The following is a 13,233-nucleotide window of genomic DNA, read 5'->3' as shown; positions in this document are numbered from 1 at the left end:
TACTCTTACGCCACTAGAAACCTTGCATGTGTTTGGTATACATCATCACCAAGTTGCATCGAAGGATCCTCACAACCCATAGAAAGCTACTCTAGGGGTGAAGATGATACACAAGTTGATGGAGGATTGTACCTAACATTATCCATCAACAAGTGCTCAAGAGATCGTGCATCTCCACGAGGATGGTCTTCTCAAACCACTTACCCCCCCCCCCCCCCCCCCCCCCGCGGTTTTGACTTGTGCCAAGTGCTTAAGAGATAGTGCATCTCCATTAGGGTGGTCTTCTCAAACCACTCTCCCCCATACTTCATATTGGCTTGTGCCAATATCATCATCTCTTTTTTTTCTTTTTTTTGGAACAAAATTGGCTTGTGCCAATACCATCTTCATTTTGTTTCCTACCCTTAAAGCAAATGCCAAAAAATGCATGTCAAAAAGGAGTAAACCCTCTAGATTCTCGCTTCTATGCTTGATTCCACAAGGCTGGTAGCCTTAAGAAAACCTAACACTGCAGTGAGAGCCACGACCCACCCACAACGTTTATGGGGGGTAAGGTTGCAAAAATTGCGAAGGGGAGGGAAGATGTCCCACCATGTCTAGTGGGGTGAAGGAATTCAACGTCAACTTCGCTGTGAAATTTTTTTTCCTCTAAAAAAATATTTGATTGGCCTTGCTAAACGAAACCCTTGCAACCCTACTAAACTGTTGAAATTTGTAAGTATTTGTAAGGGCTCGTTATTTTCCTGCTAAATAGTGTGACTAACTATACTTGTAACATTTTATTGTGCTGCAAGCTCTCCAGCCCACGCGGCTCTAATCATTTTATTGTCAACCTTTACATCCATTTCAAATTTCAAATGTGGAATGGAGAACGATCGAATGAGAGCTTGCCACGTTTGCAACGTGGCAAATGGTGATTGGTTTTGATATGCGTGTCAGTGGTCGACACTTGGCGCCCTATGTGTTATAACCTAGCGCGCCCTTTTTCACGTTTCGTTCATCCCTTGTCTGTGCTTTTGCTTGTCTCGCTTGTTGGTGATCTTGCTGACTTGAAGCTGCAGTGCCTTCTCTCTCTCTCTCTCTCTCTCTCTCATATGGCGCACGAGAACGATCAAGTCCCCGAGCAGACTAAGGTCCTGCCCTAACCTCATACCCTTTTGGCTTTTCCCTTGAGCTTTGACACAAGCACACTTGTTACTGTGTCTGCTTTCCTAGGGTTTCATTTTATCACATAAGATTGTGTGTGCACTTTCTCCCAGGGTTTAGCCTCTCACCTGAAACAGGGCGTGCTCTCTCCTGTGGCTTTAATCTCCAACATGCAACTTTGTATGCTTTCTCTTAGGGTTTTCTTATTGGACACGTAACTGTCTTTTTTCTCGCAACTCTCCGTCTCTGTATTTTGTTTGAGAGAGAGAGAGAGATGATTATGATCACCTCCGTGGGAAGGTATTTGTTATGCTGATGGAAAACAGGTGACGGTGACTGTCATTATCATCATCGTCTCCGGGAGAACGAAGTTTTGTGTTGATGAAGAGGTAATAATGATGGAGATGCCACGATGCTGATGAAGACCGTTGTGGTGAAGAAAAGAAAGGATGAAAGATGTGTTCTATATAAATGACGAAAGAGAGACGATGGCGATGATGATGCCACGCTGATGACGGCACCTTTGTTGGTGACGAAAAGAAAGGATGAGAGTTGCGCTTATGATGATGATGAAAACGTTTTTTTACTGCAGCGATGAAGTAATAAACTATGTGTTGAGGTGGGGTAAAGAGAGATGATGTTATTTCCATCATGGTTTCTGTGTCAAAGAACTGAGTTGATGGTCATATCTTACTTCAAAGAAATGATGAGATAGTTTGGGCAACATCTTTTCTGGTGAGTTAGTGGAAACATGTTTAGATCTTCTGAGGTGATGAATGATTCCTCTATCAAAGTAGAGAGCAATTAATAAACTGTGTTGAAGTTATGATTTGAGGACAGACTAAGAGAGATGTTGTTATCGCCCTTTATGGTTTCTGTGTCAAAGAGCTGAGATTATGGCCACATCCATCTCCAAAGACATGATGACAATGACCATGACACTATGTGGAAAGATAACACGTTTAGCTCTTCTGGGGTGGGGTTTAGCTGAAGACTCGCTCTATATTTTGATTTTCTGTAACATTGGTTGATCTTGACCTCCCTTCACCAACATGAGACTTTTTGCATGCCTGATTTACTTTGTCTTACAGCTGCATTATCTTGTCCAGATCTCTTGGCTACATCTTGAATCTTACAAATTTCCTTGTTGCCAATTTTAAAACGTCCTCCTAAATATTCATTTAATGCTGTCTTTTCCCTCTTGTTGGATCAACTTTGCAGCCTTTGGAAGAGAAGATAGCCGACTTGAACTTGCAAGAGAAGGGAGAAGTAGTACCCAAAGCAGTGTTGGAGCCTCTAGCTGGTGGTAAAGAAGCAGTAAACACCAGGTAAATCTTCCTTTTTCTCCCTGACAGGTTATATCTTTTGTTATGTCTTCTGGAATTATTATTCGGAAAACTGTCCAAGGGTCAGTTCCTTTGTTCAATGGTGGACTCCAGTTGCCTATTATGTAACTTTTGTCTCCTTCTCTAGAGCATGCAGTAGGGGTCTGCTCAAAAAACTTAGCTAGAAAATGCCAAATGGAAATCTGTTTTTGTGCAGTGCTGCTGAAGTGCAAAAGGATCTGGGTGAATGTGCTGAAAAGGCATCTGAGGCCTTAAAAGAGGAGGCAGGGCAAGCTCCTGAAGAAGCAGCATTTGATGAGGTGAATGCTGCCAAGGAAGAAGTGCATAAGAGTCCTGATGAAGGAGCTTATGTGGTGCCAACAGTTGATCACCGTTTGATTGAAGAGCCTGGGGGTGACGTGAAGAATGTGGATGTTCCTACTGCTGTTGTGCATGAGAATGTGGATTCAGTTAATAAACTGCAGCTGCAAGGAAAGGGTTTTATTCAGTCTGTGACTGGGAAAATTTCTCAGTCAGTGAAGAGTGTCTTCTCGGGCTTATCTGGTGGCAAGTCAAGCAAAAATGATGTGGCAATTGCTGAAGATACTACGAAGTAAGTTGGCTTGCACTACTGCATTTTCCCTCACAGCATTCCAGACTTTGCAGGTGCTTACAGCAGGGGTTAGTCTCATACATATCCCCCCCCCCTATCAATCCCAACATACTTTTTCCTTACCAAATCGCTACATACACAAAGTATTTCATCAGTCCTTATGCAGTATAAGATTTTGTAACTATCAATCATACTGAGGTACTTGCCTCTTAGTAAGTCCCTTACCAATCTTTGCAGACTTGTTATCTGGTTTTGTGATGAGGAAATGGTTTTGGTCCTTCTGATTTCCTTTTGGAGATAAATAAATATATATATATATATTTTGAAATGCCAACTCCATGGTAGAGGAGTGAGGTCATGTGATTAACTGAATGGTTAAAGAGGAGAATAGTTGCTTGTCTCTACATTCAATAGTTGCTTGTCTCTACACTCGTGTGTCTTGTACGTAAGTGTTGCAAGCAGTGGAAGTAACTCTGATTTCCTGTGATCTGTGTGTGTCAGAGTTACATGACATGAAATTTACAGACAGAATCTCTACCTGCAGAAAGAGGATATTTCTCCCACGGCCTTGAGGGTGAGGGATGTGCTGCCCGTTTGCAACTTTTGAAGAGACTTCTTGTCAAACAAAGCTCACTGACCTCTGTCAAAGGTTCAGCCATCGTCTTTATCCAAAACAAAAAAGTTTCCATGGAAAACATTCAACTATGCCTTTGCCAAGGTCTTGTATGGTTTATATGCCTCTGTCAAGCTGTCCTTCCAAGAGGGTTGCATGGCCAGCAGAAGAACTTAGCACGGCCATCTGCCCCCCATGCCTGATGAAGTCCTGTCGTCCATGGAGATTGTATCAGGGAAATAGATGGGAGATGGAGAGTTTTTTTCTCAGAAAAGTTACCTACGGTGATCATATTGGACCCAAGCTTCTTGAGCATGGTGCCCTAGTAGCCAAGCCTGCTGCCTATCTCAGCAATCTTGCTGTCAGGTGCTTGAGAGATCATGTATAGGGGGGGTTGGGATGGCCCAGGACATGGACTTTTTGGTGAGGTCCTTCAAGAGGTGGCCTTTGAAGGAAGTTCTGAGGGGACAAATCATGGTCACATCACGGTGGTGGTAGTACTGTACCCCTTGGGCACAGGGCAGCCACCACAGGCATGTGTAGAGGGTTGAAACTGGCTCTGACTTTTCCTTGTTCTTGCCATGTAAGCTCGCTTCATGCTCATGCTCCTCTGGGAACTGGCCACGTGGCCTTAGTGAGAGGTGCCATGTGGCTGGAAGTATTGAAGAGAAAATTATAGATAGATATTGAATACAGGTTTTTCTTGTGAAATCCACCTCACCTACCTTCAATTCCTGGAGTTCAGCCATAATTTGTTCACCAAATTGCAAGAGCACCTACATGGGTCCATATTGACATATAAGTAAGCAGAGAGGGGTACTTGAGACATTGATTTCAATCCATGCACCATCTTTTTTTAATTTCTTGACTGGCCTTCAGCCCAAGGTCCTTGTAGTTACCATTTTTTCACTTGTGTAGGTGCTTTTTTATCCACCCATAGGTGATGCCCAAGGAAGCACCATATGGGGTTTTGAACCCAAGACCTCTTGGTCCTATTCATGGGAATTTATACAAAGACCTGCAGTGGGAATTTCCCCTATATGGTCTAGAAGGGCCAAACATCTCCAAAACATGTGTGAGAGTGTCACCCACGTGTTGGCACCCCAAATGGTTATGGTGTTGTGGCATTGCCTATGAAATCTTTGTACCTCTAGACTCGAGCACTCATCATCTACCCTTGTCACAACACCATATATAGAGTGAGAGAGAGAGGGAGAGAGATTATATAGATACAGAGTGAGTGAGAAAGAGAGAATCTTATATGTATATAATATATATATATATATATAGATTTTTTAGAGAGAATATTATATACATGTGTATAATATTATATTCTCTCTCGATTTTTTAGAGAGAATATTATATACATATATGTGTATATAATATACTCTCTCTCTCTCTCTCTCTCTCTCTAATGATGAGATATCTGTTTTATTTTCCATTCCATGATAAGATATGCCATGGACATTATTGTGTCACTTTGGTCTCATAGGCCCATTGGGTCTTTAGTAGATGCTTCATATATTTTTCTTTCTCTGTCTCTCTAATGTGTGTGTGTGTGTGTGTGTGTGTATACACACACACACACACACACACACACATTAGAGAGCATTCAAAGCTATGGTTCAAACATTATATATATAATAGAGAATATTATATATATATAGAATCTATGTATATATAGATACAGAGTGAGTGAGAAAGAAAGAAAGAATCTTATATATATATATATATATATATATATATATATATATATATATATAGATTTTTTAGAGAATATTATATACATGTGTATATAATATTATATTCTCTCTCTCTCTCTCTCTCTCTCTCTCTCTCTCTCTAATGATTAGATATTTGTTTTATTTTCCATTCCATGATGAGATATGCCATGGACATTATTTTGTCACTTTGGTCTCATAAGCCCATTGGGTCTTTAGTAGATGCTCTCTCTCTCTCTCTCTCTAATGTGCGTGTGTACACACACACACACACACATTAGAGAGCATTCAAAGCTATGGTGCAACATTATATATATAATATAGAGAATATTATATATATATATATATATATATATATATATTCTCATATATACTATCACTCTAATGTGTGTGTGTGTGTGTGTATATACACACACACACACACACATTAGAGGGAGAGCATTCAAAGCTATGGTGCAACATTATATATATAATACAGAGAGAATATTATATATATATATATATATATATATATATATATATATATATATAATATTCTCTTCTCTTTCTTCACACACACACACACACACACACACATGTATATATATATATATAGAGAGAGAGAGAGAGAGAGTATGTATATAATATTCTCTTATAGAGAGTATATATTACACACATATCATCTCTCTCTCTATATGTATGTATAGAGAAAAAATATTATATACATATATGTGTATACATTATTATATTCTCTCTCAGAGAATATTATACACATATATATATGTAATATTCTCTCTATATATATGCCCTCTTTATATATCTCTTTGTGTGTGTACATATATATATATATATATATATATATAAATGTATATAAAATAAAGCTAGAGAAAAGTGAGTATTTATATATATATGGAAAGTATATATGTCACACACACACACACACACACATATATATACATATACATTATATGGAAAGTATATATGTCACACATTTATTAGTATATATATTGTATATACGTATATACTATTCTCTTATATTGAGAGAATACATATATGTATATATATATATATTACATATATATATATATATATTACATATTACATATATATATACATATTACATATATATATACATATTACATATATATATATATTACATATTACATATATATATATACATATTACATATATATATATACATATTACATATATATATATATATATATATATACATATATATATATATTACATATATATATACATATATATATATTACATATATATATACATATATATATATTACATATATATATATATATATATATATATATACATATATTACATACATTATATTGTATATATAAAATATATATTTTCTCTGAGTGAGTGAGAGATTTGACATTTAATCAAACACTTCCTTGTAAGAGAGCTTCTTGCGACAGCACAACGAGCAAAGTTCTTGAAACGCTGCTGAAAATGCATTGATGTGCTCGGGGCATAATTTATCGGCATATAATGCGGGAGGATTCGCAAAGGTCATACATACTGCGGGAGAATTTGCAAGGGTCATTAAATGTGATGTGCTCACCTAGTTGCTATCACCCTTATGTGAGAGAGAGAGCGCTGCAAGGACTTTTGCCATTTTAATTTACTTGGCCGGCCATGAAAATTAGTATGTACTTAAATTGTAAATAATCATGATTAGCAATCCGAAAATTACAACTGATTTTATCGATTAAGGGCTCACTCTGGTGATAGTTCAAAGATAGGCATTAATGATGGCGATATATGTTTGCCATTAGTCTAATGTAAGGTTGCACATGATGTACTAAGTTGTAACATGCACACTAATAATTCTAACTACTAGTTTACTAGTTTAGTCCTACGCTAGTTTCTCATGTTCTACTAATTCTAACTACTAGTTTCATTCTATGCTAGTTCCTCGTGTTGAGAAGTAATTGTGTACCTTTTATCACCTCATTGGCAGATGTTGACCACACATGGGCTAGGTAGGGATATATCCTGATGTTCTACTAATTCTAGCTACTCGTTTCATCCCATTCTAGTTCCTCATGTTGAACACATATGGGTCAAGAATAGATGAGTAGGTTGAAGGACATGTATGATTAGAGTTTTAGATGGGAAATGTATATTAATTGAAGGATTAGGGAGTAAGAGGGGAGTTAATAGGATTGGATGTGATGGTTGTTAACTTGTTTTTCTAGGTGTCAACAATGTCTCTCTTGTTGGAGGCACTCCACAACCCTAAAGGTTTCTCACTTCTTTTCATCTTTGTGTGTTATGCTAGTGTAATGGAAAATAGCTTTTTCCTTCTAAGATTTTTCTTCATAGCCAAATACCTTTTCAGCATATCCTACAAAACTCAGCTAGAATCTTGTTCCAAACTTTTGAATATCTAAATGAGTATCCACTTACAATCTTCTTGTAAAAGTTACAAAACTTTGCTCTCTTTGCATAGACTAGTGGCATGATTCGTCTTCGACGAGCAAGAGTAGAAAAAGGCCTTATATTTGAGAGCTACTTTGGGCCTCATGGTCATCAACTTGACAATCTTACATTTATATATCCACACCATGTTTGCCACAATATCAAAGCATATATATGCATCTAGCATTCTAATGTGGTGACAATCAAACATACAATCAAAGCATATATATGCATCTAGCATTCTAATGTGGTGACAATCAAACATACATGAGCAAACTATTAAAATAATCTTCGAGCAATTAGGTTATCTTTTCTTGGAAGTCTATACTTCTTGTCGCTCTTGCCATTTGTCCAAATATATATATATATATATATATATATATATATATATATATATATATAAGACTAACATTTGCTATTGCAAAATATAATTTTAAATAAAAAAAGTTGAAAGATAGAATCTTACAAAAGTCATTCGATGGATCGCTTGAATAAGCTTATAAATGATAAATCAAAAAATTCTATAATGTCTAGTGTCTATGCACCGAAAATCTAATTGATTAGGCTTTTCATAGTCTATATGCGTTACAGGTACATGAAGTTGATCCGTAATCTTTCGTAATCTTAGATTGTAAATTTCAAGGAGCCTAAAGCTCTCGTAAGCGTCTAGACCATACAAATCTAGTAATAATCTAGATTTTAAAAGATATTTCTAATGTGGTGACAATCAAACATACATGAGCAAACTATTAAAATAATCTTCGAGCAATTAGTTATCTTTTCTTGGAAGTCTATACTTCTTGTCGCTCTTGCCATTTGTCCAAATATATATATATATATATATATATATATATATATATATATATATATATATATATATATATATAAGACTAACATTTGCTATTGCAAAATATAATTTTAAATAAAAAAAAGTTGAAAGATAGAATCTTACAAAAGTCATTCGATGGATCGCTTGAATAAGCTTATAAATGATAAATCAAAAAATTCTATAATGTCTAGTGTCTATGCACCGAAAATCTAATTGATTAGGCTTTTCATAGTCTATATGCGTTACAGGTACATGAAGCTGATCCGTAATCTTTCGTAATCTTTCATAATCTTAGATTGTAAATTTCAAGGAGCCTAAAGCTCTCGTAAGCGTCTAGACCATACAAATCTAGTAATAATCTAGATTTTAAAAGATATTTTTTGTTTTAAAAATATATCAATAATAATTTATATTTATAATTAAATACAAAAAACTATAAAAAAGTAAGTTTTTATACTATAATACATTTGTACACTCTAATAGTTCGATCATTAGAGATGTAGTTGCTTGTTCTTTCCAAGATAGAGGGTTTACAATTGCGCCATTAAAATTTAATAGATTATGGTAAATAATGATAACTATATTACAGTAAATATCGAGACTAATATCTTTAATATCTTATCCATTGCCATAAACAAATGAAAATGATCTCTTTGCTCTATCCATCTTATGCAATATTATTCGTAATATTAAATACAACCTTGTACTTTACTAATCATTAACAGAGGATTATGAGGTCAATCTCTCTCTCTCTCTCTCTCTCTCTCTCTCTCTCTCTCTCTCTATGGATAAGTATTTCAAACTAAGCAAAGAAAATTAATAATATCATTGTAAAGAAAAGCAAGTCAAAAGCAAAACATTTATTTATCTAAATGTTATAAAAATAAAGAAGAACTCACCATGTCTCTATAGTCATCTCAAAAATTTGAACCACTCCTTGAGTAATAGATAGGTGCTCCATACTTATGAATCTGCATGGTGGCCTTATCTCAATATTAACCATTTATTCCACACAATGTAAGTATATTTATATATATCAATCCAATATTATTGGCAATAGAACTTATTTAACTTGATATCTTCGCATCACAAACAAAATTGCCATTTTAAAATCAACTTGAAAGCATGTACACTTATTACTGAGAGACAACATAGATTGCACATGTCACATTTTTGCGAACATTCTCCTTCCAAATGCTTGCTTGATTGATACAAAGATATCTATGAATGTAGTCTCCAACATTTGTTGGCTCTTATATCAAATAGCTCGTTGTATACCTTATGGGCATAGATATCATTTACACTCTTCTAGGTATCATTTGTAATATCTCTTTGTAGACAACATTAGCAGTGTAGACTTCATTTGTACCTTCATTGTTGCTTTTATGGTCCACGATATCTTTTACACAATTTCATTGTATCTGATGATCTAACACGTAACATAGCAACATACAATTGTCTATGCGTGAATACTTGTGTGGCCAAATAAATTTTCAACACACTCAATGTTTAACCTTGGGACTTATTTATTGATATACTAAAATCTAGTCTCATCGAAAATTCTCCTTCTCATGTCAAAAGGTAGTTGAAGCATTGGAATGAATGTTATCCTCGAAATGAAGACCATGTCTCCAATGTTTGTACTTGTAATAATTTTTGCTTCTATCACCTTTGAGTGAAATTGCTTATATATCAGTTTGGTACTGTTACAAAGTCCTCGTCAAGGATCCAAATTACGGATCAACATGATAGAAGAATTCACCTTTAAAAGCCAGTGGGTGAGGAGGGTAACCACCACCCAGGTTCAAACTATTTAAGTACTTAATTGCATATAATATTTTGTCACTCTTAGAAGAAACAAACAAATTTGCACTAAGGTATTCTCTTTCAAGTCCAGGTAATGCAGTCAAGGCTAGTTCATTAATCTGGTCTATCTTTGATTTCGTGGTGTGCAAGAATAGCACGGTCTTTGAAGAAGCATGCATAATCCTCCACTCTTTGAAGATCTCTATACACCCATTCTACCAAACTTAGTAGGGAGTTTCCATGGATCAACATTCGCGGTGGAATTGCGGTCTATAGAGCCACCCCCAATTTGTAAAGTCCAATCGACAAATTCTAGTTTTGTACAATCATAACCACTCTGAATAACCCACATGTTTTGGGTGAGCTTTAAAACATTCACATATCTCCAAATATATGACTGGCACAATGTTGCATCAACAATATTCTCACGTGAATCCTTTGCAACAACATGTAAGATTTGCCTAAAGTCACCAATCAAAGAGCATAATTTTTCCACTATACACTATATCACTTTGTATGATATCTTTAATGTCCTATCCAATGCTTCATATGCATACCTATGCATCATTGGAGCCTCATCTTAAATGATGAATCATGCAAGCTTCAACATATCGGCCAGTGGGTTATTAGCTTTAGTACTACATGTACTGGAAGCATTCAAAACCAATGGAATTTTGAAATGTGAGTGTGCACAGTACGTCCATTTGAAAGTAACGATATAGCTATTTTAGAAGATGCACGTGCCAAAACAACTTGGTTCTCTCCATGTAGTTAAGATAGCAAGGTATTATAAAGATATGTTTTGCATGATCCACCCAGTCCATCGAGGAAAAAAACACCACCATTGTTCAAATTATCAGTCTCAAGGATGGTATAAAATGCTCTTGATTGACAACTATTAAGACTCCTTTCCATGTGAAGAGCCAAAATCACCCTCTTGAACAACATCAAACATCATCTCTTCCATCAACAAACCATTGTTGATGGAACAATTGATTTATCAAGAAAAGGTAATTCTTCAAAATCATGTAGAAGTTTTTCATATTGTTGTAAGAGGCCTTCTATGTGTAATAGAGCTTGATTCTTAGCTATAAATTGACAAACACCAACATTAGTACACCTTCTCTGCAAGCCATGAAAAAAATCATATAAAAGTTCGGCACAAAATTTAACCCAAAGTTGTCGGGGAGGCAAGCTCATAAAAAATCAGAATGATGACAAAGAGTTGGCACAATTGGAATGATGTTTTTTGAAATGCAGCTTCTTGAAGATGCATATACAACTCATCATCACTCTCCAGCATTCCTCTCGCTTCACATGCAACCTTAAAACATGGATACAAATGTCCATTCACTGTTCATACTTCCTTAAAATATTTACAACCTTTGTACACTGTGAGTAGCATGCGTAGATATATTGCTTACCTGCATTCGGGCTAACATTATACATACGTCCAACCATATTTTTCTTTTTTCTTTTGGTCCATGATCGAAGAGCTGTATTCCACATCCACTTTCAAGGGACATTAACATATAGTAATCTATTTGCATCTGCATGCAATTGATTAGTCATGAATCATTCAGTGAGAGTAGTTCTTTGGTTTCTATCACAAATAATTACATCACGCAAATCATCATGGTCGTTGAATATAACATGATTTTGTAAGGGAAAATGAACATGCAACCTTTGTATATCTGGCTTTTCAAAATGCAAATCATACTGGTATAAGCGCCAACTTGCCTTTGACGTAGACACGTATCGTACATCCAGATATTGACCAACCTTATCAATAACCTTATGTGTATCTTGCAACTCTATAGTAGCTCTGTCATGTTCTTTATATATATACTTATATAAATATTTCACTGTGTAATGGTAGAGAATACTTCTATGTTAATATGGGCTTTGTATCTCATAGAGAGAAAGGGCTTATATGGAATAACCTATTGACTATCCATCCTATGATCCTTTACTTGGATAAAACTACTATCATCTCGTCGCATGTAAGTTGGATATCCATTGTCATCAGTAATAGTAGTCTCAGAAAACTTTCGGGGATAATGATGTTTGCAACTCTCGTTAACCATGCAAGGAGAATGCATATTTAGCTCCTCGCATGGTCCATGAACATTACACTGAGTGATTATCTTGTGCAACTTAGGAAACATCGCTTTATCTAGAAGTTCAACACATACTAACTTATCATAGTCAACAATCTCAGTAGGTTTATATGTACCTTCTAATATCAGTAATATATGTGCAGGTGGCAAGCCCCCCCTTTTTTGGAATTCAATAATAGAAACAAATCCCACTACCCTTCCAATTAATGCTTTTTTTCACCAATAAGTACATCATATCCTTGGGCTTCTCATAAAAGGCTCATGCCGTCAAGTCAGGTCGATCTTGGGCAGCCTGACCCGCCAAATAAAGCACTGCTTGTTTCATCCCACTTTGGATTTCAAGTAAAGAGGTCATGCTTACCCATCTTCCTAACAATTACTCTTGAATTCTGATACAATTGATGCATATATCGAGGTCTCCTCAATGTATGTAGATGGTAGAACTATCCTGCATTTAGCAATGCTCCCAGAGACTCTATTGACCCCATCACTTATATTAACCATATTTGCAAGTCCTTGGTATACTTTAGCACGCAATGCTTTCTGGTGATTGCATATCCATACTAATCTTGATTCTTCCATGCTCCTATATGCATCAACAATGTCATTAGGAATTTTTTGGACCCAAAGAGG

General features: G+C 35.9%; 1 protein-coding gene across 1 annotated transcript; it reads left to right on the top strand.

Annotated features, from left to right (window-relative positions):
- Positions 1-955: 955 nt before the first annotated feature.
- LOC147638023 (uncharacterized) lies at positions 956-3,362 on the top strand. Its single transcript, XM_086797586.1, has 3 exons — positions 956-1,133; positions 2,368-2,474; positions 2,689-3,362. Exons 1-3 carry the CDS (start codon positions 960-962, stop codon positions 3,086-3,088), a joined length of 681 nt encoding a protein of 226 aa, XP_086653712.1. The 5' UTR covers positions 956-959; the 3' UTR covers positions 3,089-3,362.
- Positions 3,363-13,233: the final 9,871 nt, after the last annotated feature.

Source organism: Cibotium barometz, chromosome 5 (assembly GCF_041138505.1).
Source record: "Cibotium barometz isolate CiBa-2024 chromosome 5, ASM4113850v1, whole genome shotgun sequence".
Taxonomy (NCBI): Eukaryota; Viridiplantae; Streptophyta; class Polypodiopsida; order Cyatheales; family Cibotiaceae; genus Cibotium; species Cibotium barometz.
The sequence above is the reverse complement of the archived record's forward strand: the minus strand, read 5'-3'. Positions and strand labels throughout refer to the sequence as shown.

What these genes read in the sequence shown, in the direction of transcription:
- LOC147638023 (XM_086797586.1), top strand. Translation starts at nt 960, where the DNA reads ATGTGTTATAACCTAGCGCGCCCTTTTTCACGTTTCGTTCATCCCTTG. An exon ending in AAGTCCCCGAGCAGACTAAG is followed by an intron (nt 1,134 to 2,367) that starts GTCCTGCCCTAA and finishes TCAACTTTGCAG; the next exon opens with CCTTTGGAAGAGAAGATAGC. An exon ending in AAAGAAGCAGTAAACACCAG is followed by an intron (nt 2,475 to 2,688) that starts GTAAATCTTCCT and finishes GTTTTTGTGCAG; the next exon opens with TGCTGCTGAAGTGCAAAAGG.